This window comes from Brettanomyces nanus, chromosome 2, assembly GCF_011074865.1.
Source record: "Brettanomyces nanus chromosome 2, complete sequence".
Classification (NCBI taxonomy): domain Eukaryota; kingdom Fungi; phylum Ascomycota; class Pichiomycetes; order Pichiales; family Pichiaceae; genus Brettanomyces; species Brettanomyces nanus.
Genome location: NC_052375.1, coordinates 1,376,240 through 1,401,500, shown reverse-complemented (window position 1 = coordinate 1,401,500; position 25,261 = coordinate 1,376,240). Strand labels below are relative to the sequence as shown.

The following is a 25,261-nucleotide window of genomic DNA, read 5'->3' as shown; positions in this document are numbered from 1 at the left end:
CTATATATCCATCGATCGGACCATCGGCGCTCGACGCACCGTCGGGTTTGAAATTCATGCATGTGCCCGGCTGCGTTTATGCACGTTCGGAATGACGGAGGCATGCCAATCTCGTGCACTAGTTGAGGCTGAAGGGGAAATTGTAATAGGCTGAAGAACTCAACTTGACAATCAAACGTCCAGTGCAGTAGCAGACCCTGGGCGTGGACTGAAGATTCAATGGTCAGAGTAGACCCATTTCAAACATCCGTTGCCATCTCCAATGTATTTCTTGAGAACTCGAAGTGTCAAAGTATCAAAGTGTGACTCTAAGTAGAACGGAAGATTCAAAGTGGTCAGAGTGGAGACACCACAGACCCATTGCCAATATCCAATGCATTTCCTGAAGACAAGAAGTGCCCAAAGTGTGATTCTTAGGGAAACGGAAAACTCGAAAGTTCAAAGAGTAGAGGAACGGAAGATTCCAAGTGTTGAAAGTGCGGACTTGACAATCTCAAATATCACAACAGTAGTATTCACACTTAATGTACCAAGTGTAGATACAACCAACCCAATGTTCTTCTTGAAGCTTGAAGACTTAAAGTGTCAGAGTAGACCCATTCCAAACACCACTTGACGAACTCCCAATGTATTTCTTGAAGACTTGAGGATAAGAAGAGTTCAGAGTCTGGACTTGACAACTGGCAACATCACTGCATATAGTATTCACACTCAATGTTCAAAGTGTACACACCAACGACTCATTGACAATCTCCAATCTATCACTTGAAGACTCAGACTCTGGACTGGTGGTGGACTGAATATTCAAAGTCGATGATCAAATTCAACAGTCAAATGGCGGACTCGCAAACATGCATATAGTCTTGACTCCGTGTAGCACAACCCAATGCACTTCTTGAAGACCCAGACTTTGGACTTCTAGTGCGCTGAAGATTCAAGATATCAAACAGTAGACTGCAATAGGACTTGAAGACTAAGTGTTCAAAGTAGACTCTGGAGACTTGCCAATCTCCATTTCTTGAAGACTCAGACATCGGACTCGTAGTGGACTGAAGACAAGAAGTGCCCAAGTATGACTCTGAGGGGAACGGAAGATTCAATGGTCGGGGTAGACTCATTTCAAACTCCAGTTGCCAATCTCCATTTCTTGAAGACTCAAACTCTGATTCGCACATGCCTAGTCAGGTCTAGCCAACCATCGCCTATCTAATGCTTCACTCAACAGCCCGTGAACCAGGAAACGTCGCTATATATCCACCAGTCGACCTCGGCGCTCGACGCACCGTCGTTTGAAATTCATGCATGTGCCGGCTACGTTCATGCAGGTTCGGAATGACGGGGCATCCAGTGAGTAGACCCGACTTGTGCTTAGATGACTTAGTGACAGTGGAGAAGTGACATGTAGTGCTGGTATCAACGTTTAAACCGCCACTCCACAGGCAGTTTAAGGGTAGTCTCGGGGTGGTAAAGTCTGGTCGCACACCCCAAATGGCGTGGAAATAGATGCGTTTCACAGCAATGCACCTCGTACTTGGCATTCTCCAAACTAAGCCGACGCACAACGAGGTGACTCTGGCAGTATCGACGGACGGACTCTCTTAATACAAGACCTTCTAGGACGACGGGGGTGAGGGCGTGAGGGCATGAGGGTTTGTGGTCGGTTGGTTAGTGGTGGTGGTCGGGCGGGGAGTATTCTATTTTTGTAGTGCACTGATTTGACAGTCAAATTGACACCTTTAAAACCTTTATGTATTTTGCTGATCCGTCTCTAAACGCACCTTTATTTGTAGTCTACAAATCCTCAGTATCCATCTCGGTTTCATTTCCCTACCACCAGCAAACTTTGTTTACCCCATCCTCAGCAATGCGTTACGCGTCCGACTTTTGCCGACTCCAAGGAATGAGCCTGGTTGACTGGAGCTCTGAAGAATCCACGACCTTTCTGAAAATTTTACGGGACTCGAAGGTGTGGGTGTGTGTGCGTGAAGGCATGTGGGCGTGCGTGTGAATGTGAGGACGTGAAGGCGTGCGGGTGTGTGGGTGTGTGGTCGGTAGTGGTCGGGCGGGGAGAATTATAATTTATAGTGTACTAATCCAGGGTCAGATACACCACTTTGTTATGTAGCCTATAAATCCAAGGTCGATGCTCAAATACCTTTACGCGACTCGTCGATGGTCTGGCGGGAGAAGATTTTATTTCTCGTAGTCTATTGATTTAGTCAAGTACACCTTTATTTCAAATTCTACCAATCCACAGTATCCATTCCCATCCTCCTCAAAGCCTCTGGACTCCACTGACTCATCTTCCCTACCACCAGCAGATTTGTTTACCCCATCCTCAGCAATGCGTTACGCGTCCGACTTTTTGCCGACTCCACGGAATGAGCCTGGTCGACTAGAGCTCTGAAGAATACACGACCTTTCTAAAACTTTACGGGACTCGACGGGGTGGGTGTATGTGCGTGAGGGCGTGTGGGTGAGGGTGTGTGTGTGTGGGTGTGTGGGTGTGTGGGCGTGAGGGTTTGTGGTTAGTCGGTAGTGGTCGGGCGGGGAGAATGATAATTCATAGTGCACTAATCCACCGTCAACTTTACTTTGTAGTTACAAATCCAGGGTCAATGCTCAAATACCTTTACGCGTCTACTACTTCCCTGAAAGTTTCACTTGACTTGACGGGATGGGTGTGAGTGCGTGAGGGTCGGGTGTGAATGAGTGTTGGGTGTGAGTGAGTGTCGGGTGTGAACTAAGCTTACGTGTAGTCTTCGTGTAGTCTTGTAGTCTTTCCTTAATCTTTATTCCGGATTATTTCCTTTTCCTTTCCTCCGTCTAGCTCGCCCAAGCTCCGTTTGTACTTCGGCTTTCTCTTTTCCTTACACCATCCATCTTCAGTCCACTCGAGCCAATCCGCATTTCTGAGACTCGACGGGCGTGCGAGCGTGCGTCAGTGAACTAAGCTTACGTGTAGTCTTCGTGTAGTCTTGTAGCCTTTGTGCCAGCATCAATCTCCCTAACATCAATTCCTTCGTCTTCTATTACACCACCTACGTGTATTCTGTGTAGTCTCCATCTCCCTCCCCAAGCTCCGTTTGCACTTCCATCCACTTCAGTCGATTCCCTTCTGAGATTCGACGTGCGTGTGTGGGACGGGTGTGTGTGCGTGCGTGCGTGAGGGAAGTGAACTACTCGTATTCTCTGTATTCTTCGTGTAGTCGTCCATCTCTATTCCGACATCCCTTCCCTCCCTCTCCATCTCCCAACTCGCGTCAATCCGTCGCAAAACTTTCTTCCGTCCACCTATCACTTTTTCCTCCTCTCTAGTGTTTAATTTACTCGAGTTCCCACTTCCTTCTCCCATCCGCCTATCACTTTTCGTCCTCTCACAGGCTTTAATCCACTCGAGTTTCCTCTCTCCCCATCACTTTTTTTTTCTTCCATCTCCAAGTCCGCTCGTTCTCTTGAGCTTTCCAGTCTGTCGTTGTCCCTCCCCCAGAAGATGCAGCGTAGCGCATGTAGCGTAGAGTATGTAGCGTAGCCTGTAGCGTAGAGTAGCATGTAGCCTGTAGCCTGTAGCGTAGCATGTAGCGTAGAGTATGTAGCGTAGAGTAGCCTGTAGCGTAGAGTCTAGTTCAGTCATTTCACTCAGTCAGTCACTCAGTCACCCACCACCTCCGCAATATAGCCGCACGCGTCCCATCTGGCTTCCAACTCACTTTTAAATGCGTAAAGACGTTCTGTAAATCTATTTTATACTCATCCCTACACCATATGTACATTACCTGCCATCCCATGTCAGCTTCTTTGTTTTACCCCACACCACCACATTCATCATATCTCATCTTCTACTACAGCTATCACCTTCAAATCCTCAGCGTTTATCTTAAGTCACTACCACTTCCTATGCTTCACTTTGTTCTCTCAAATATATCTTAGTATTATTTAATATCGAACCTCGATAAGTTGCGACTTCCAATGAGGACAATAAAGACACTGAGGTAAGAAGCTTTAAATAAGAGAACCAGTAAATCGAACCACTCTGGGATGATATAACTATCAGCTTACGAGAGAGTGTACCCATTAATTCTAAATATCTTTAAGTTTCCTAATTGGGAATTCGGCCCTCGGAAAATCTTCGTCTCTACCGAGAAATAAAAAGAAACCAATAGGTGAATCATCCTGTGACTTATTTCCGAAGTACTGCGCGCTACGCGAATTATGACATTAGACCCCACAGATTTCTGCCAAATAGTAGCATAATTACCCCAAATAGTCCATACAAGGAATTGAACGGTTGCCATCTTCATGTCTCGATTATATGCCAGTAGCTAATAATTAATAAGAACTTCTATGAAAGTGCATGTCGGATGCTGCAACACCTTCAATTCGACTAATAAAGTGGCCTTGCTTATAGGGCCTACTTTTAACAACGTATCGACTAAACTCCATTAGTTACATTAAACTTTACAGGTACGCTATCACCAAATTTATGTGGTGCACGAGCTTATTGTCGCATAAGACTTACATTCAAACCGAATTTGTAAAATGGGTCACGGGACCGTAGTCTCTTAGTCGGTTCAATAGGTGCTAACTCCTTTTTGTATCTATTGTAGATGTTATTTGTCGAACCAATACTATTGTACCAACTCTAAAAATACATATTTTGCTTCAAGTAATGCATCTGCCCAGATATGAGCTCACAATACATTTTACCACCCAGTAACCTATACTTTGACAATAGAAAAGGATAAAAATGTATGCTGGATGACTATCTGCTTCAATTTTATATATAGCACTAGGCGCATCAAGTTGCAATGATTCAACACTATATCAATATCAAGTATTGTTGCTTGTTTAGGATTGTTCAATTAACAAGCTCTCACAATTGAATTTCTTTCTTACTTGGTCAACATACTAAGTTCCTTACTCAGGTCCAGTCGTGTTGTGTTCATCAATATAAGCGAAAAAGAATGTACAATAATTTCAATATACTTATTTAGAAACTGGGTTAGGAACTACCTGTTGGGATTTTGAGGTCCCTCTGGAGAGTGACTGGATACTTAACGTGGAGTGTTTCGTCCATGATCCCTTCACTTTGATTTTTACTAGTGGCGTATACATTCTGTCGGGATCATCCTTATCACTCATAAATCATTTTGTAATCATTCATATGGATGTAAAAAAAAAGGAGGGAATTATTCCACACCGAGAAACAAATGCAATATAGTAACTAAACAACGTCTTCAGCATTTTCTGCATGTTCGACCCTAACTCCTTTCATATCGTCGTACGCTTTTTTGTTCTCCGTCATCGCTTCAGTCACGTAGTTCTTCCACTTTCTAGCAGGAATCTTAGCTGCAAACATCTCGTCAACATCCTCAAACGATCTACCAGCAGTTTCTGGTTGGTAAAAGTAGAAGACGAATATAGACATGAGGGAGAAGCCAGTAAAGATAAAGTTGATCTTTGAGCCCATATTTGCCTCATCAGGGTTGAACATGTATGGCAAAACAAAGTTCCACATGCACTGGAAGGCATAGTTGACTATCGTACCGATAGCCACAGTCTTTGCCCTTAAACTCACGGATGAAACCCTCTGCCAGCAAAATATGACCGCACCAATCGAAGTCCAATGGAAACATTCAAGATAGAAAAAGTTGTACACGACCATAAGAGGCACCACTGAGACAACTGTCATCGAAGCCTGCAAGTTCATCAGTACGTCAGTAACTCCGGCAATGAAACTGAGCAAATCATATGAGATTCCAAAGTAAGTACGACTCAAACAAGTTAGCATCAAATGCTCAGCCTAAATTGAATATCAAGTGGCAGTCATACTTGACCCTGAGAAGGTTGACTCGAAGGATAAGGGTAGGCAATTGAAACACATATATGCCATTCCACTGATCCACAATGCACAGGCGAACCAAAGCAAATGCTCATACCTGGTAAGACCGATCGGGACAAATTCCTGACAAGTTCATAATAGTACATGATCAAGTAACTCGAGACGAAAGAAACACCCTCCATGGCTGCATGAAGAAACTAAGAGACACAATCATAGTCCTTCTGAGATCCTTCTTCCTAAAGCAGTCTGCGTAAGTACTAGACTCAGATATTTTAGATGGATTCTTCAGACAGTAGTTAGTCATCAACAAACTGTTGCTCAGCCTGAACAGGAAATGTTTGAATAGTCTCATCAAGCCGATCAATTCCGTGAGTCATGCATCATAGCGTACTATGTCCTGCCTGAGAAGCAGTAGTCAGGATAATCTTCGGGCATAAGGATATAAGGGCAGGCAGGTAACGGTCGTACACTTTTCACAAATCAGGCATAATAAACTAACGCATCGCTTGGTCCACTGACGTCATCATCAAATGTCTTCCATTGGCAGCATATCAAAGTTGACAGACTGTCCATTCAATTCAACCTTGATAATTTTCGAGTCTTTTTCACATGCTTCCAGTAGTACCCTTGAACAAGCTCGTCACTGTGGCGCTTCCAACCAGCGCTGGAACCTTTTAGACAGTGGCAAAGCCCAAAGCATCAGTGTGAGCCTGTAGCTCCAAAGAGGAGATAAATGGAGATATGGAGTTCTGCATTTCAGGAGCAGTGGCACCGAACTTAGTCCAGTGGGTGCTCAAGTACTTCGAAATACTTGCGTACTTGTTCTTGTCTGCAACATGGAATAGCATTGCTATGGCGTTTCCATCCTGTGAGTGTATGTCATTCTCATCGGAATCCTTGAAAGCACCGACCTTGTCATCCCAGAAGAACTCGTTGATACTCTTCTTTAATTTTTCTGCTCTTCCGGCGTACAACTTCTTGGTTGCAGGGTCATCTAAAATGTCTGCAATCTTAGTACCGTCTATCAACGTGGTGTGAAGAACACAATTGATGGACATAGGGTGGCCAACAAATGGTGTGCGACCCCAATCCAATGGGCCAACAATCTTCAAGACTCCAGTCTCGTCCACCTGCTTCCAGGTACGTTCCATACCCTTCTTGAATTGTACCCATGCATTTCTCAACCATGTCATGGACTTGTCGTTTAGCATGAAGGTATCATAGATTGACTTTAAAGTCCACAAATGATACATATCAGAACCGTAGATGTGAATCGGATTACATGCGTAAGGGAATTCACCCTCTTCAGTTTGCTGATCCAAAATCCAGTCAGTAGAGAGTTCGGCAGCCTTAGAGTTGAAAGTGATGAACTCAGTGAACTGTGAGATTGTTCTATCGCCGGACCAGACAGTTCTGTCTCTTCTGGCACCATCTACTAAAACCTCCTGACCAAAACCGGAAATCACATCGTTGCTCCAGCCTGTAGGCTTAGTCACAACATCCATTCTTCTACCACTTCTGGTTGGAATGATGGACAACTGAATTGTATATGCACCGGCATACCAGATGGTGTTGGCAAACTCATCATTCGAATAAAAGTAGCCGGAGTAGTTTCTGAGGTTGTCCCCAAGACTAGGCATGTTGTTCATTTTGGTGTAGATCTTTCTGATAGAAACTTTTCCTGGCTTTCTTGTTGAAATAGTGAGATAACGGAAAGCACCTCTCTGTTGAGCGTATGGACATGTGTACACACCCTCGCTGACAGGCACTTCGATGGTCTTGTCGACCATCAAAAAGTCCATGCTTCGATCACTGTTATCCTTGTCGACAAATTTATTTGTCTCGGAGAATGCAAGATGCACCGACTGCTCTGGATCAGAGTCCGGGCCGAACTCGACAGAGTACAGTCCGCAAGTGTTGAAACCAAAGTCCAAAGAGATTGCAGCTCCTGCACCTTTGAGATAAGCCACGTTGGAGTTGTTACCGATCAAATTATCGGCCTGTTGCACCACTCCCTCGGTTGCAAACACCTTGGTCGGATAGACAGTTCTCGACTCCGGAGAAAACTTGTACTTTTCCCAGGGACCCTTGTTAGGTCCGGCGGTTAGCACTGATTGAGCAAAAGACTCCATGATAAGCTATGACCTTAATAAATCTGAAAAAATTAGATACTAGCTTGATAATTACCCAGATGATGAACACGGGATCCGCATAGCACCATTCGAAAGTAAAAAGCCATTTTTATATCTAAGAGCAAATTACTCCAGAGTCTTTCCTTCTCTTTACTCAACTCCGAGGTTCGTAAGATTCAATGTATTAATTAACGGCTGGAGTGTGCGCTGTGCGGCTCATTCCGGACTATTGCTTAACCGATGGGCAAAGGCTGCCCGCAAAAATATTTTAGGAGCTACGTAATATTTTAATCTGGCAGTGACGCACTCGCTAACTATCCTTGGAGAATATAAGAAGGTAAATGCGTTGCCAAATAAAGACAGCTGAAGAAACAAAATAGTCAACCAAAGGCAGTTGAATTGAACAGACCAATAAATTAAAATGTCAGCATCAGGATCTAAGCTTGAGCTCAAGGAGCTCTTGAAAAGTTGGGAACCTGCCAGATTAGCACTCTTTTTGACGGTGAGGAACGTGGAGGTGCCTAAAGGAATTACTAAAGACGAACTAGTCAACCTTGTTGTGGCAAAAAGAGATGTGCCAATCATTGAAGTGAAGGCATCAAAGCGGATCATATCCAACTTGACTCATGAGCAGATGGTAGACTATTTGGAGAACAGGGGTTATGTGGTGTTGGGTAAGGGACAGCTTTTACCAACGACTCCGGACTCTTACGTCGATTATCAGCAGTCGGAGTTGTTGAAGGCTGCTCTACAGGACTTTGATGACAACTATGCCACGATTCCCGATGAGTTGAACTTAGCGCTAGAGAAGGTTCTCAGCAAGAAGTACGCTATTCGAATGTCCAATACTATCTTGGACCGCACTGCCAAGTATAATATCAACGGTCTTGACCGCGTGTTGAAATTGTTTGGCAGCAATTGGGTGGCAATCAACTCTGTGGAGTCAAAGCGGCAGACTGTCTATGCGTGCGTAAACTTCTTCAACCTCGGTGAGTACCAGGAGTACACAATATAGCTATAACGAATAATGTATTCAATGTGATATTTGAGATAGTACTCGCCAGGAGCACTTTAAATAGTTTACGCCAGTTGCGTTGCTGATCTAAGTAGCCAGTCCGAACAGCATTCTTCTAGTAAATCATATGCTGGGTTTCCATCCCGACGTGAATATTAGGCAACGATCTGGTGTCACTAATGTTCTCTCCAACCTCTTGAAGTAATTAGTTGAATCAGCGCAACGGCTTCTTTAACTTCTACTATAAGCCTTTGTTTTCATCACCATGCCGTTACAGTACGTCTGCATCTAGGATAGAAAAAGCTCGCAAGTCTGATATTCCTGTTCTAGAGGTCTTCGACAACAGTCAATTTGTCTCTTGTTCCTTTTTTATTCTAATATTCCTGTTCTAAAGGTCTCTGACAACTCTCACCCGGACTCTTGTAGAATTTGAACGTGTCGTATCCCCGGAGTCAAAGAGCCATGCTTCCCCGCAAAAAAAAGTACGGAAGAAACATTTTCCGAACCCCGCGGAGAAGCACAATGCATTTATCTATTTATTTTCTTTTCCATAAATTCAATTAACCGAAAACTGATACCATGTCAGTGGATTTCAAGCCCCCTTCCCCCACCATCACGCACGTGTGTCCCCACCAGATTACAGAGCTGTTAAATGGCGATAGTTGCAAAATGGAGCAGAGTCATCCCTAAAGTGTCTTCCGGATCAGAGAAAGTTGCTTGAAGATCGAGAAAGCGCTATTTCACCTACTTTCCATTCGCCAAATTTCTGCCGGAACAATAAATTCATAAGGGCACTCCGATTGTATCCGGCCTCAATATAGAGTTTGCCAAGCCTTGCTGAATGTATCTTGGAATACAGCTTTTAATATATATTTTTTTCTTAAATATACTGTATGCTTAAAGCCAGCATCTTGGAGGTTTTACGGAGCGCAATTAGATGCGTGCCATGCCTCACAAAGGATATCTTGCTTCGGAATAAAAGCATAAAGAACTCTCTTTTTTTTCTTTTAGCCGCATGGCCCAACTGCACTATCGGACTTCATGTTCCACGGGCGGGGAGTCGTGCTCCATGTATCAATTAAAAAATATTGAGAGGTCTGGTTAGCGTAGGTAATCGAACCGCGATCTAGGAAAAATGGTGTGTGGTGATGGAACGCATAAATGCTAGGGTTAATTTCAATGAGAAGAGCAAAGTAATCACACCATTCTCTTTCTTTAATGACTTTCGACGTTGACAATTTACTTGAGCAATTGACGACCGAAGAAAAGGTATCGCTAATCTCTGCTGTCGATTTCTGGCATACTGCCAAGATCGAGAGATTGGGTATTCCTTCTATTCGAGTTAGTGATGGACCAAACGGTATTAGAGGAACCAAATTTTTCAGGGGTGTTCCCTCCGCTTGTTTCCCCAATGGAACATGCTTGGCATCGACTTTTGATGCCAAACTTATGGAGATAGCTGGTGAATTGATGGCACGTGAGGCCGATCATAAAGGAGCCCAGGTGATTTTAGGACCGACCACAAATATTCAAAGAGGACCTCTTGGAGGTCGTGGCTTTGAAAGTTTCAGTGAAGATCCATACTTGAGTGGTATTTCCACTGCCTCTGTTGTCGGTGGTATTCAAAAGACCGGCAAGGTTGCTGCCACTGTCAAGCATTTTGTCTGTAACGATTTGGAGCATGAGAGGTTTAGTTCCAACAGTGTTGTAAGCGAAAGGGCCTTGAGAGAAATATATTTGGAACCTTTCAGATTGGCTGTAAAGTTCGCCGATCCTAAGTGTATTATGACTAGTTACAACAAGGTTAATGGTACCCACTGTTCGGAAAACTACAAATTGACTCAGAAGATTTTGAGAGGAGAATGGAAATGGAACGGCATGATTATGAGTGACTGGTATGGTACTTATTCTTCTGTTGAAGCCATCCAGCACGGAATTGACATTGAATTTCCCGGCCCCACAAGATTTAGAAAATGGGACGTTATCAAGCATTTGCTTCAGTCCAAAGAGGGTGACTTGAGGGAAGGCGACATTGACGACCGTTGTAGACATGTTTTAGATCTAGTCAAATATGTTGTTGATTCCAAAGATGGAGCGTCTCTTAGTACTTTGGAAGATACAGAGAACAACACCCCGGAGACGAGTGCAACGCTAAGAAGGATTGCCGGCGAAGGTATAGTTTTGTTAAAGAACGACAAAAATGTGTTGCCATTGTCGAAAAGCAAATCCACCGTTGTTATTGGTCCTAACGCCGTTGCACTAAACACTTATTCTGGTGGAGGTTCTGCCTCTTTGAACCCTTACTACGTGGTAACACCTTTGGAAGGTATCAGGAATAAAGTCGATAAAGTTGACTTTACCATTGGTTGTCACTCTCATAAGTCTTTAGGTGGCCTTTTTGAATACATGACCAACGACCTGGACAAATCTAAAAAGGGTGTTAGAGCTCGTTTTTACCCTACACCTGTTGACCAAAGATCGTCCGTTGAGAAGCCTATAGATGAATTTGTCATTAACCATTCCTTTGTTAATTTGATTGACTATGCCAACCCGGCAATTGATCCTAAGACGAGATTGTTCTACGTAGATCTCGAAGGTGACTTCAGACCAACAGAGACTGCTGACTATGAATTTGGATGTCAAGTGTTTGGTACTGCTCTAGTCTATCTCAACGGAAAGTTGTTGATTGATAACAGAGCCCATCAGACTAGAGGTACTTTTTGTTTTAATTGTGGTACTGTTGAGGAGACTGCCGTTACTCATTTAAAGGCCGGTGAGAATTACAAGGTGAGAATTGAATTTGGCTCCGGCATCACCTCCAAAATCTTTTCCGATCTTGGTGCTGGTGCTTTGCAAGTTGGTGTCACCAAAGTCATTGATGCCGAAGAAGAGATCCAGCACGCTGTGTCTCTCGCAAAGACTCATGACAATGTTATTCTTTGCATTGGTTTGAACAGTGAATGGGAAAGTGAAGGTTATGATCGTAATGACATGACTTTGCCTAGAAAGACTAACGATTTGGTGTCTGCAGTGCTTAAGGCCAACCCTAACACTGTGGTGGTTAACCAATCAGGAACTCCGGTTGAAATGCCATGGTTGAAAGACTGTCTAACTTTGATTCATGCCTGGTATGGTGGCAACGAGTTGGGTAACGCTATTGCCGATGTCTTATTTGGTGACGTTGTTCCAAGTGGTAAGTTGTCCTTAAGTTGGCCATTCAAGAACCAGGACAATCCTGCCTACTTGAATTTCCACACTGAAAAGGGTCGTGTCTTGTACGGTGAAGACGTCTTTGTTGGTTACAGATACTACGAGAAATTGCAACGCCAAGTTGCATTCCCATTCGGTTATGGTTTGTCTTACACCACTTTCAAGTACGATGATTTAAAGGTCACAGTTAACGATACTACCGTTACTGCATCCTTCACCGTGGCCAATTCTGGTGACAAGTATACTGGTAAGGAGGCCATTCAATTGTATGTTGCATCATTGAATCCATCGGTTATTAGACCTGTCAAGGAATTGAAGGCATTTGCGAAGACGGAATTGAAGCCGGGTGAATCTCAAGTTATTAGGTTGAGCTTGAACTTGAAGGAGGCTTGCTCTTACTTTGACGAATACGAAGATAAATGGTGTTTAGAGGCTGGTAAGTACCAGATCCAAGTTGGTAGTAGCAGTGATGACATCCATTTGATTGGGGACTTCGAAGTCCTGAAGACTGAATATTTTACGAAATTATGAAGCTGAAATGATTGTTTTGATTTACTTATATGAAATTATAGTTATACCCTAAGACTGAGCTTCTTACTGCAAGAAAAATGTATGCGTGATATTGAAGTAGACTAAATTGAATTGGTGAGCGGGTACAATATGTGATTGATTATTCTACCGGTGGTTTCCCTGTGAATAAAAGTCTCTCGTATGTCTATAGTGCATATATCACATGACTAATCATTTTAGAGTTGACTTCCTAGGACGAGTCACGGGACTATAGTCTTCTTGTTGCATCAAGAAGTAAAGTACTTTTTGTTCGTATCTTAAGTAGATACTGTCTGTCCAATCTGGTGCTGGTACCAATGTACGGTGTTCCTAGATTAAACTGTTTTTATTCTGATCCAAATAAAGTACCCGATTCAGATGAAAAACGTATATTGACAATATCAACAATACGTAATCAAAAATAGATAAATAGGTATAATATAATTTAGTATTTGTATTAATAAATGGTAGAAGAATAAAATGACTAGAAAGATCAGATGTCAATGTATCATCTTTTTGATGTACTTTCAAGTTCTTTATATAACTTGCTTAATCTCTTTTGCTCACTTGATCCTTTCTTTGGCATGATCCCTTTTTTGTGCTTGATACCTTTTTCAACATGCTGAGGTACTTATTTTTACTCCTCTGATAGCTGGTCTTGGGATGTATTAGTTTGTGGGAGTTCAACACTACATTATCTGCATAATTCCAGCCATTCTACCCCATATATTACAATTAAAGCCTGCGTTGTATTAAAGGTACTCTTTGTCTGCTCGTAGATACCTATATAAGCCTACCATAGTGCAAAGATCTCGTAGTTTATTTTTGACCCTGTCACAGCATGTTCTTGGATCTGATTCTTCTTAGTCTATATCATACTCTAAGCTGCCTTCAGATATATCTTTACTTCTGCCAGCCTATGCTGTATAAATGTATTGAGAAATTATATTCATCTACAACTATGCCTCAAGCTTTCTGCAAGAACCTTGACAACCAGAAGATTTTCCTTCTGTGCTCTAGGAAGACAATTAATCTAGGGCAGATAAGTCCTCGGGAAAAAAAGATATAGAAGAAAAAAAAAACGCTGCCATTTCGCCGTGGTCTCTCACTCTCAAAGGGAATCGATAACATTAGGGACTTAAGTTAACTAAATGTAGCCAAGTATAATATAAACAGATAGAAAATGGTCAGAGATAGTTTTTTAAATGAGAGAGTTTATTATGGTCATACGGGCTGTTTAATATAGTTTCTGCATTCAGGGGTTTCAATTACTCCATAATATTTTGATAAAGCTGGACAGAGAGTGTGAATCTTAGAATAGTGGGGAAATTATTATTAATATACTTGTATTATCCTTCAACAAGAAAGAGTCATGAATATTAACGTAGTTCTTTTCGCAATAAGCTTGATTTTAACGAGACATCTAGTACACTTCATGGGCCACACTTGATTTTAACATATAGGTTACCACCAGTTTGGTGTTGTACACATGTCTAATATCACATGACACATGGCTGTGTGGTGGTGTGGTGGTACCCACCACACCACTCAAAATAAGTTACAGGAGTACACTCTGTTGGTTAGTAAGAAAATGAAAATAACACCTCTTAGTATCTAATGTACAAACTATTCGTCAATTGAGACTTATATTAATCTAGTATTGATCGAGATATAACAATCTCTGTCCCAATTGAAGTAATGTACTAAGGTCAGATATAAAAATAGTGTTGTGACAATATCAACAAGGTGTAATCAATTAGAAATAAACATATATGATACTATTTGATAATGATTGGTATTAACCTGATATATCTTTGACTAGCGATTCTCGATATAGCGCGAACTTGATCCCTTTTTTGACCTGCTTTACTAGTTTCAGAGACTTTCAGTTGTGAGATTTCAACACTGTGTGTAGCCAATAAAAGGTACACTGTGTATCAAGAGTCAAAACTTGAAAAGAGGCGCACTGATTGAATTTCAGTACCATGTACACAAACTCCTCCGTAGAAAATATAAGAAGGCATATCTCGATAAGAAAACTAGTATTTAGTTTTGAAGCACACACCGAATTCATAATCGTTTTTTGAGTTTGACAGCGTTAGAATAAATTGGATCTGATATAGTATAATTCAAACGAATGCAAAGCAGTTCCCTTCCGGTATAGGAACCCCCTATGCCTCATATATCACCTTTGAAATAACAAATTGGATGACCGCAACACACGCTCATTCAAGAACATTGAACAGGTACAATCATACCATCAAAATTATAAACTAGCCAAACTGCCACGCACCGGAGGACTTCAATCTGAGTTTCCTACCACTGATGGCACGAGCAAGTTGCAAGGAAAAAATGATGCGGAACTCATGCTTGTACTAAGTTTCTCCTCTCTCCCTACTCATTGTAGTAGAGAAGAATTTGCAGGATGTATATTTTATTGACACGAACTGGCCAATTCTAAGCTGCCACATCATATTCAGATAACTCTTTTATTGCATGAACACAGTGCGCTGCTGGATAGCCAGAAAAGCTGAAAATAGAGCTATAAGATGGCAAACGGGCAAATCGTTGTAAACGCTTACTAAAGTGGTTTTTGCTGGTCTCATGTGACGGACGATAAGTTATACAGCATTTAGATACTTTCGAATATGTTTCGCTAAGCCTCAATTCTAACGGTTCAAGGTCTATTGATGTTCCTGAAACCGTTGGTTGCACTATATTCGCGGAAAAACTTTTGTCTCATTTTGTTCACGTTCTACAACGAAGAATAATGAACAACAACGTGATGCAAATGAGCAGGCCTCGGGCCTTCAGGATGGTGTCTATCTTTGTGACCCTGGCTGTTTGTGTTTACTCCGTGTCGAGTCTTTGGAGAAGCCGGGATATGATCTCTACGGGTCTTTCTTTCTTATCCCCCAAGTCGTCGAATCCATCTACAGTGCTCACCGCACAGAATTTTGCGCAACATATGCAGCCTCTGGACTTTGCGAATGCCTCTGCAATATTCAACGAGGTGAATAATGCCTTGAAGCGGGAGAATGCGGATTTGAATCCGATCGGTATCAGCTATTTTCCAGCGTATATTCCAGTCGGAACTCATTTATACCATTCGACTCATAATGGAGGACGGATCCCAGAGTCCTTTGAGTGGGTAGCCATGGACTACGAATTCAGCTATAACTTTGCTCATTTCGAAAGGAATAAACCACATAGCCACCATCGTCCTCCCCTGGAATGGGGCATTCAAATAACACCAATCATCCTCATCGACCACCCCCATCATTTGGTGAAAAAGATGCCAGTCTGCTAACATTTGTGGTGACCAAACCCCTTGATAAACTAATATACTTGGGCGGTGCCTCTGCCGCAAAGAGGAACTCGGGTCAGATGGACACTCAGTACGTGCTCTCAAGAGCGGCATCGTACGATGAGTTTGATGAGAGAAGTGCTGCCGAGACAATCTGCAGCTGGGGGAAGAAAAATGGTGGCTTGGACGGTTATGTACGTTTAGAGGTTGGATTTGAGGTGGTTATATGCGATTTTCACGAAAAGCTTCACCTTGTTTCTAATGTTACCTTGACGAACGTAACAAACACACTCCATTTTCCCCCAGAGCATTTTGACAACGTTTCTATTGTGACAGATCCGCTTAATATTCGTAGATCTTCTGTTATCGATGGTCTTGAGGCAAGAGCTGGATTCGATTTTTTGCAGGCTGGAGCCCGAGTTTACGATGGAGATGCTAGAATTTTACTTGACTTTTCGAAGTTTGTGACCCCGATTGGGAAGACTTATATCGATCCGGATCCATACAAACGTAGGATATACAATATGTCGACTGATTTGAAGGAGAGTTTGATAGGAGAGGTTTCCGATGCTCTTTCCACGCCGAATAATCATAATCCCTATTTGACGACAGATTGGAGGCGGGCCACTGAGAGTATTGAGAAGAAATTTGGCCCGTTGCTCCTGAGCTTGAATAATAGTTTTACGCTATACGAGAGTCATAAGGATCACGGTGTCTTAGGCTCTAATCTTACCACCTATAGCTTTAACTTTATTAGGCGTTATCTCAGCGAGCCTGTTTATGACCTTACCCCGTCTTCCAGAAAGATGGCCATCTGGGATTATGCGCATCCTTACCAGCCACTGAGCACTAACCAAGAACTTCTGATTTTTAGTGCCATTGCCGTCGTTCAAACGAGAATAGTGGACACGATGAATTCCATTTTCCAACTTGGAAGGTCTCTTCTTACTGTTTACCAAGGAGGGGACGTTGCCTTTGAGAATGTAGAGCAGCTCATTATGAGCAATAAGAAGAGAGTGAAAAATCTACTCAACGAACTAAATTGGCCGGTGATTTACGGTTGCCGAAAGACATGCAATGCAGACGAAATATGCTTTGTGCCGACTTGGGGGCCTTCGCCTTTGGGTTGGGGTGGACAGGGTACTGGATTTTATGAAGGAGTAGATGGGGTTACGAGGGTCGGTAGAGATTTCACCTGCGTTAGCTATCGGACACTTCTTTGACCACCCTTTTCTATTCTCAATGTATTCTTACTTAAGCTATTGACCTGCGAATACGGGTCTTTCGTCTCTTCAAATCTATTCCTAAGGCGACGAGTTTCTGGCACACCGTGCCTTACCATCCTGATGACGGACACAACAAATGACAAATGAGTGTCTGGTTACAGTTTGTGATATCGTGTTGCAAGTCAGAAGATGCCTACCTATGATCTCAATTCTAAGTTCCATCATGCATGTGTATAGCGTGACACCATTTACATAAAGCGCTTGCAGTTAGTTGCTGCCAGAGGTTCCTACAGTATGATTGCTGTACCGCAGATAAATGAACCACACTAAATTGAACAGTTTATCCACGCAGATGGGCCTTATGTAGGTTCTTTTATGTTTCCACATTTTCACTTGCAGATTTTTGTCGGAGATGATGCATGATATAGAAACTGTAACAAGCATTATTTCCAATGCCGGCCAAGATGAGCTAGCAAAAAGCAAAATGGTTTGATTACCCCCACTTTGACTACCGAAAATTAGTAGGTAGAAGGCACAGAAATTGCAAACGCGGCAGCGACGAGCAGAGGAGCTCTTACGAAATGGTTGATCTCGTATTACTCCTTCTTTCACTACATATAATAGCCAAAAAACGTTTTTTTTACTTAACCATATTGTATTCCAAAAAAAAACTATATAAGAAAACGGGACTGCCACCTGACAAACTGAATGGAATCTTGAGATCCAGATAATTACGTTGACAGAGAAGAACAACGTAGCATTAATACCGACGCTTAAGCAGATTCAACTTTTCTAACCAATGCTTGGAACTCCTTATCAGTATGCTCTTTCATATCATGGTACTTCTTATCCAAATTGAAGTCACCTTTTCTGAACTTCTGGACAGTAAGTTTACCACCTGCAAGACGCTTACACTCAATCAAATCCTCAATATCGACTAAGTCGGGAACGACAGTAGTCCTGAAATCATGAGGAATACCGGAGCTTTTGATAAGCTCAATACTCTCCCTAAGAACATTTGGATCCACAGCGTGTCCGGCGACCTCTTTGTATCTCTCCAAAGCACATTTAATATCCATAGCAATAAAATCAATCAAACCCTCAGAAAATATAATACGTAGGGTATCAGGAGAGGTTCCATTTGAGTCAAGCTTAACACTAATTCCAAGACGTTTAAGAAGACGTAAGAAAGGAATAAGTCCCTTGTGAATAGTAGGTTCACCACCAGAAATGACAAGATTTTTGTGCTTGGACTTTTGAACAGAATCAACGACATCTTGTAAAGTAATGTTATCCCTTTCGCCACGAACAATAGATCCGTTATGACACCAAGGGCAAGAAAGGTTGCATCGAGACGTGAACATAATAGAAGCAATTTTACCTGGATAGTCCGTTAAAGTCTGTTTGGTGAAACCAGCGACGGGCACTTTATCTTGGCTGAAGTACTTCCTCTTAGAAAATTCATCCTTCTTTCCGGTATTCCAATCCTTAGTAGGACGATAATATCCAACGATACGAGAATAGACGAGAGTCGATTCGTTACATTTTGGACATTTTGGAGTCTCACCCGAAACATAGCCATGATTCTTGCAAATACTGAAAGTTGGACTCAAGGTAATGTAAGGAATACGGTAACCGGTAGCCAACATCTTCACAAGATTCTTAGCATGGTCTCCACTAGGCAATTTCTCTCCCAAGAAAGCATGAAAGACAGTACCACCAGTGTAACTGCATTGAAGACTTTCCTGGTGCTCAGCAGCCTCAAGAATATCGTCAGTGGCATCAACAGGTAGAGCAGTCGAATTGGTGTAGAAAGTAGGTAGATCAGCACCAAACAACTCTTTGTCCTTTCGAGCAAGTTTGTAGCAAGCACTTTCAGCTGGAGTTGCCTCCAAGTTGAAGAAATGGCCTGTTTCGGTTTGGAACTTTTTAAGCCTCGTCTTGATATAATCAAGAACAGATTGCGCAAATACTTTGTCCCCGGCAATTCCATGTCCGAAAAGAACTTGCATTGCCTCATTCATACCAATAACCCCGATAGTATTGAAATGATTTGACCAGCAGGAGCCCGTTCTTTCGTACACAGATTTCAAGTAGTGAGCAGCGTAAGGATACAACTCACGGTGATCATCAATGACCTTACGCTTTGCCTCCAAGGCATCCTTAGCAACTCTTAAGGTATCGTCCAAGATTTCAAAAAACGTCTCTTCTGTTCCGGTACGTAAGGCAAGATTTGGTAGGTTAATAGTAACGACACCAACAGAGCCAGTAAGAGGAGCGGAACCAAAAATACCACCACCACGAGTTTTCAACTCGCTGACATCCAAACGAAGTCTACAGCACATAGAACGGAAATCATCTGGATTCAAATTGCTGTTGATGAAGTTAGCAAAGTATGGAACACCATATTTAGCCGTCATGGCCCAAATAGGATCATGACGAGGAGCATCCCAATCAAAACCTTCGTAAAGATTGTAAGTAGGAATTGGGAAAGAAAAGATGTTTCCATTTCCGTCACCTTCAACCATCACGTCACAGAAAGCGTGGTTAAACATATCCATTTCCACCTGGAAATCATCATAGACCCAGGACTCGTGACATTTACCACTAATAATGGCAGCATGACCAGCAAGTATCTTTGGGCAGACAAGATCAAGAGAAAGGTTAGTGAAAGGAGCTTGGAATCCACTTCGAGTAGGAACATTCAAGGAGTAAACGAAACTTTGAATGTACTTGAAGACATCATTATAACTTAATTTGTCCTTGCGAATGAACGGAGCCATATAAGTATCAAAATTAGACAAAGCCTGAGCACCTGCCATCTCTCCCTGAAGTGTGAAAAAGAAGTTCACGGCTTGGTTCAAAGCGGTATTAAAGTGACCCGGTGGACGACATTGCACCTTGTTCTCAACACCACCAAATCCTTGCAGAAGTAAGTCCTCTGTACTCCAACCACCACAGTAGGCACTGAGGAATCCCAAATCATGAATATGGAACCGATTTTCATCGGCATAGCGGCGAACCTCTTCTCCGTATAACTTGTTCAACCAGTAGTCAGATATGATTTTGGCCGAGAGGTATTGCATTAGACCCTGATGAGAGTAAGTAGAGTTGGCATTTTCGTTTCCCTTCCAAGTGGTTTTTTCAAGGTACTTCTCGATGAGTTTTTCGTGGCTTTCTGAAGGCGAGTCAGAGCCTAGGGCTCTGTGGATGATGTTAGTTAATGAAACTGAACCTGGTGCCATTTTGATAATGCGAAGTAAGATAAGTTGCGGTGAGTATCAGACTGGTTTACACATATCATTGATTCAAGAATCTGGGGGAAACCTTCGTCCTTTTAAGTTAATCCAAAGCATCTCAATTTAGATATGAAATCGGCTTTGCTTGAAACTCGAATACTGTCAGACAAGGTTTTACGCGTCGTGACGCGTAAACTTTTCGCGTCAGCTGGGTTTTACGCGTCCGACATATTTACCTTTTCACGCGCCTCGGGATAAAAAACTGTGATATATGATATACGGCGCTACTTTAGGGAATCGTGGATCATCTTTGTCGGACTTTGTTTACTGTCCCCGTTTTAGTTGGCAGGCAACCAATACAACAACATTCCACCTGTTAAATCAACTTTGCAAGCCTACAAAAGGCATTTCCTATTTGTAAACTCATTAGCAATGCGAGCCTTGATTTAGGAAGAACTCGGCCAATCCGTTTATATGTGCTGCTCAAAGATAAATCAGAAGTACTCATTCAAGAGAAGAAGGGAATGAGATAAGTCTTGAAAACGACTAAACTCTTTTTCTTTGAGGACACACCGAATCGCACTTCCAACAGCGGTAGAAATTTGTTTATTTTGGGCCCAGAATACTCAAAGCAGAATAGAATCTAATGCGAAGGCTTACATTGTCTCTCGCATATTCACTGTCAAATCTAATCTTTAAGTTTTTTGTTAAACGATCACAAACTACTAACAATATTTACGTGTTGCTAGGAGCTACGAAAGAGAAATATGTTTCTAACATTAATAATATTATTATAAGGTAGGGGGGGATCAAATGTTTAGGAGACTTTTGACACTCCTACAAAACACAGATGGTATTATATCCGAAATTGAATAATAAATGAACAAGAAAAAGGTGATTACAAAGATAAAAGTTAACACTCGAATCGAATTCAAAACGAGCTTGAACGAGCCACTTCAGATACGCGAAGCGGAATGCATCACTGAACGATGTTGCCAATTTATAGCAACAAAACAGCGACCAAGGAGAGAGCAAATTGAGCACTGAACTCGATCTTTCCGGCGGCTCCACTGAATGTGGAAATAACAGCTTCAGAAGTTTCAGAGGCAGAAGCAACGGAGGTGGCTAAGGTGACGGAGGTGGCTAGAGTGGCGGATTCGCTTCCAACCGAAGATGATATATTAGATGGAACAGAGCTTGTTTGTAGGACAGAAGCAGCTGAAGAAGGAGCGGAAGTCTCTCCACTCAATGGGCAATAGGTTGTAAGAACGGTAACAATACTGCCAATAGTGGTAGTATACGAAGTCACACCAGTAGTAACTGGCTTCTTAGTACAAGAGTGGTCTTCACATGAAGTAATTGTAACAATTGTGGTAGCAACATCACTATTTCCTTTACCATTAGTTGCAGCAGTGACAACAGTAGCACCAGTATTAGTGGCAGCACCAGTAGCAGCGGAGGCACCAGTAGCACCAGTAGCATCAGTAGCACTAGTAGCACCAGTAGCACTAGTAGCACCAGTAGCAGCAGATGCATCAGTAGCAGCAGATGCACCAGTAGCAGCAGATGCACCAGTAGCAGTAGAGGCACCAGTTTCAGTGGTAGCTCCGGTTTCAGTAGCAGTAGCAGTAGAGGCACTAGTAGCAGCAGATGCACCAGTAGCAGCAGATGCACCAGTAGCAGCAGATGCACCAGTAGCAGCAGATGCACCAGTAGCAGCAGATGCACCAGTAGCAGTAGAGGCACCAGTTTCAGTGGTAGCTCCGGTTTCAGTACCAGTAGCAGTAGAGGCACCAGTAGCAGTAGAGGCACCAGTTTCAGTGGTAGCTCCGGTTTCAGTAGCAGTAGCAGCAGTAGTGGTTATAGCTTCGGTTTCAGTAGCAGTAGTATCAGAGGCACCAGTATTAGTGGTAGCACTAGTAGCACCTGTATCGGTGGTTGAAGAGGCGGATGGACAAGAAGCCTCTGCGGTTGTTAAAGTATTTAGAAGTTCTGCAACTAAGTTACCAACTTCAGTTAAAACGTCCTCACTGGTACTTCCTAGACCTGTGAGAGTTTCAGCCAACAAGTAGTTGATGTCGGTGAGAATATCAGTAGACGATGCACCATCTGCAATAGCGCTGATAACTGTATCTAGCAAAGCAGCAACTTGAGCAAGAACACTGTCAGTTGAAGCACCAGTCTCAGAAAGGACTTGAGAAATAACTACGGCAAGATCATTAAGCAATCCATCACAAGCAACAAGGTCATTTACTAGCTTCGTAATAAGAGTTGATATGTCCACAAACAATGAAGCATCATCGGAGTCAGTAAGACTTGCAATGATATCATCAATAATTTCGCCAACATCTCCAAGAATACCAGTACTATCGGACGAAGTGGCAGTACTTGTAGATGCCACGGTACTTGCAGATGCCACACCACTTGTAGATGACACACCACTTGCAGCGGAACTGTTACAAGAAGTTTCTGCCGTGGTAATTGTAGAAATAATCTCAGTGAGCAAACTTCCCACATCGTTGAGTTCATCCTCAGTTCCAGTACCTATGCTGAGAATCAATCCATTAAGAAGACTATTGATATCTATAAGAATATCAGCACTCGAAGCAGAGCTTTCAAGAGCACTGACAAGATTGTTCAAAAGAGTGGCTAGGTCACCAACAATACTGTCAGTACCGTCACCGAGATCACTAATGACACCATCAAGGACAGTACCAACCTCATTAAGTAAGCCATCGCAGCCGGCAATACCATCAATAAGTGAATTAATAATACCGTCAATATTGAGAAGTAAACCATCACCAGAGGTGGTCGTTGTACCAAGAAGGTTGCTGATAAGAGTGGCAACATCATCTAACAAATCTCTTTTGCGAAGCACATTTGGTGAGTCAAATGTAACTGCAGCATGATCCTCGGCATTACGAGCATAAACTTCGACACCAGAAGAACGGCCAACAGGTGAAGCAAATCCTTGAGAGCAAAGTGAGAAAAGAGCAATTGCTCTGACGCAGTTATTAAGTTTCATGACGGATGGTTAAGCGAATGAATAAACTACCTCCACTAGTGTATGCTGTAGAAAGGATCAACATTTAGTCTAGTCAACGAGAAAAGATACTCCTTTATAAACCCCGTCGTTCCACAAATCTGTGTGTTCATCACGGGCTAATCAAAAGACATCAAAACACCATTTGAACCAGCTTTCATAATATATGCACTATAAGGCATGAAGAGAACAAAGGGATCGTTATATTTTTCATCGTAAAAAGTCTTTACAGTACTCATGGGCCATTGTGAGAAAAAAGAACAATTCTTCTGTGTTCTTTTCCTGTCTGTGGCAACAAATAGAATGATAGCAATACATTCCCTTGTAAGTAAACTACCAAGTTGGGAACCCTCTTTCTCGTTCCTAGCTACAAAGCATTAGTAGCACAAAGTTGTTGGTACTAAACCTAATGAAGCAACAGGTCTTACCGAAACGAGTATGCAGGGGATTAAGAAGTATCATTTATATGGTAGAAATGTAATTGTATGATCTGCAGTTCGCATTGAAGGGAAAAAGGAGTTATTATTATCCATTGTTATGGTAACCATGACAAAGAAATGAACACCATTAAGTCTTACAATACTTATGGGCGTCCCCTTTCACCTACAGATCACATAAAAAAAGGATGTATCGATATGCAGAGCAATGCCTTGCACTCTAGGAAAAAAATGTGCTCAAGAAAATTGAGAGGAAGGTAATGAAATTCAGCACTATTATACCATTGTTATTCAAAGCCCTTATTGTCCAGCGTTCTGCAATGTACGTCCCAAGCTACCTATCTACTTTCTCAAAAATATCACAGAGGCTTGCCTTGTGTACTGGCATCCACACAGGCTCTATAAGCATTGTCCTACACTTGTTATGGTTCAATCTCTACAAGATTTAGACAGGGCATTAGCCAACACATTTCACTCCTCGCAAAGGAGCTCCAGTACCCCTTATCGATATTAGGTTAGTCTAGACGCATTGGACATAAATGTAGGGGTAAAAGGTAGAGTGATTTATTTCCTACTGCTTTGAACGGACAAATAGAATCTCGTAAATGAGAGATTTCCACACCAATTCGGAAATTAAGAAAGCACTACTAGGACGGAACGATGTCCCTTGTAAGCGACCAGACGAAAAGAGTTGTTTCACGTGCCTTCAACTTTCATCTTCTTTGCGCATGTTCGTTGCGATACTGCACAAGTTCATGCATACCCACGTGTAGGTGCTATTCTATTGTTCTATTCCTGCAGCGGCTTCCAGATTTGAAATGCAGTGTGACCGAGGCCAGATCTTTTATCTTTCTTTTTCTCATAGTCGTAATACTTGTTGAACAATTTTTTAGTACGACCTTTACCCGAGAGTTGATCGGATGACGACTTTGATCTGTCATCCAGGACGATTTAGCTTTTCATCTCAAATTAACAATTCGTATAGCGTCTTTATTGAATGTGGTGGTTTTAATAGTAGTACATCCACCCAGTTTTATTTATTCCAGTTGAGAGTCTGAACTGATTCTTACACTATATTTAGAATAATTGGGCTAGCATCTCTGCTTTTGTCTTATCATTCAATGTGATTCAAATATACTTAAAGTATCTACCAGTAAAATCACTGGCCATAAAAGAGAAAAAGAAAAAAAAACGTCTGTGGTTCTTTCGCTTTGCAGTGCATTTTGTCAGCACTAAAATTCCTAACTCGCTTGAAAATTTT

General features: G+C 42.3%; 6 protein-coding genes across 6 annotated transcripts; 2 read left to right on the top strand and 4 right to left on the bottom strand.

Moving 5' to 3' along the window:
• Positions 1-5,224: 5,224 nt before the first annotated feature.
• FOA43_002640 (uncharacterized protein) lies at positions 5,225-5,978 on the bottom strand (the record flags this gene model as incomplete). Its single annotated transcript, XM_038922926.1, has 2 exons — positions 5,225-5,803; positions 5,940-5,978. 2 exons carry the CDS (start codon positions 5,976-5,978, stop codon positions 5,225-5,227), a joined length of 618 nt encoding a protein of 205 aa, XP_038778854.1.
• Positions 5,979-6,516: 538 nt separating this feature from the next.
• On the bottom strand, positions 6,517-7,974 carry FOA43_002639 (uncharacterized protein; the record flags this gene model as incomplete). The annotated part of the gene is made up of 1 exon (XM_038922925.1): positions 6,517-7,974. The coding sequence occupies one exon, from the start codon at positions 7,972-7,974 to the stop codon at positions 6,517-6,519; it is 1,458 nt and encodes a 485-aa protein (XP_038778853.1).
• Positions 7,975-9,568: 1,594 nt separating this feature from the next.
• Positions 9,569-12,730, top strand: FOA43_002638 (uncharacterized protein; the record flags this gene model as incomplete). Its single annotated transcript, XM_038922924.1, has 2 exons — positions 9,569-9,574; positions 10,238-12,730. 2 exons carry the CDS (start codon positions 9,569-9,571, stop codon positions 12,728-12,730), a joined length of 2,499 nt encoding a protein of 832 aa, XP_038778852.1.
• Positions 12,731-16,043: 3,313 nt separating this feature from the next.
• FOA43_002637 (uncharacterized protein) lies at positions 16,044-17,278 on the top strand (the record flags this gene model as incomplete). Its single annotated transcript, XM_038922923.1, has 2 exons — positions 16,044-16,049; positions 16,121-17,278. 2 exons carry the CDS (start codon positions 16,044-16,046, stop codon positions 17,276-17,278), a joined length of 1,164 nt encoding a protein of 387 aa, XP_038778851.1.
• Positions 17,279-18,054: 776 nt separating this feature from the next.
• Positions 18,055-20,526, bottom strand: FOA43_002636 (uncharacterized protein; the record flags this gene model as incomplete). The annotated part of the gene is made up of 1 exon (XM_038922922.1): positions 18,055-20,526. The coding sequence occupies one exon, from the start codon at positions 20,524-20,526 to the stop codon at positions 18,055-18,057; it is 2,472 nt and encodes an 823-aa protein (XP_038778850.1).
• Positions 20,527-21,520: 994 nt separating this feature from the next.
• FOA43_002635 (uncharacterized protein) lies at positions 21,521-23,545 on the bottom strand (the record flags this gene model as incomplete). Its single annotated transcript, XM_038922921.1, has 1 exon — positions 21,521-23,545. One exon carries the CDS (start codon positions 23,543-23,545, stop codon positions 21,521-21,523), a length of 2,025 nt encoding a protein of 674 aa, XP_038778849.1.
• Between the last annotated feature and the right edge of the window lie 1,716 nt (positions 23,546-25,261).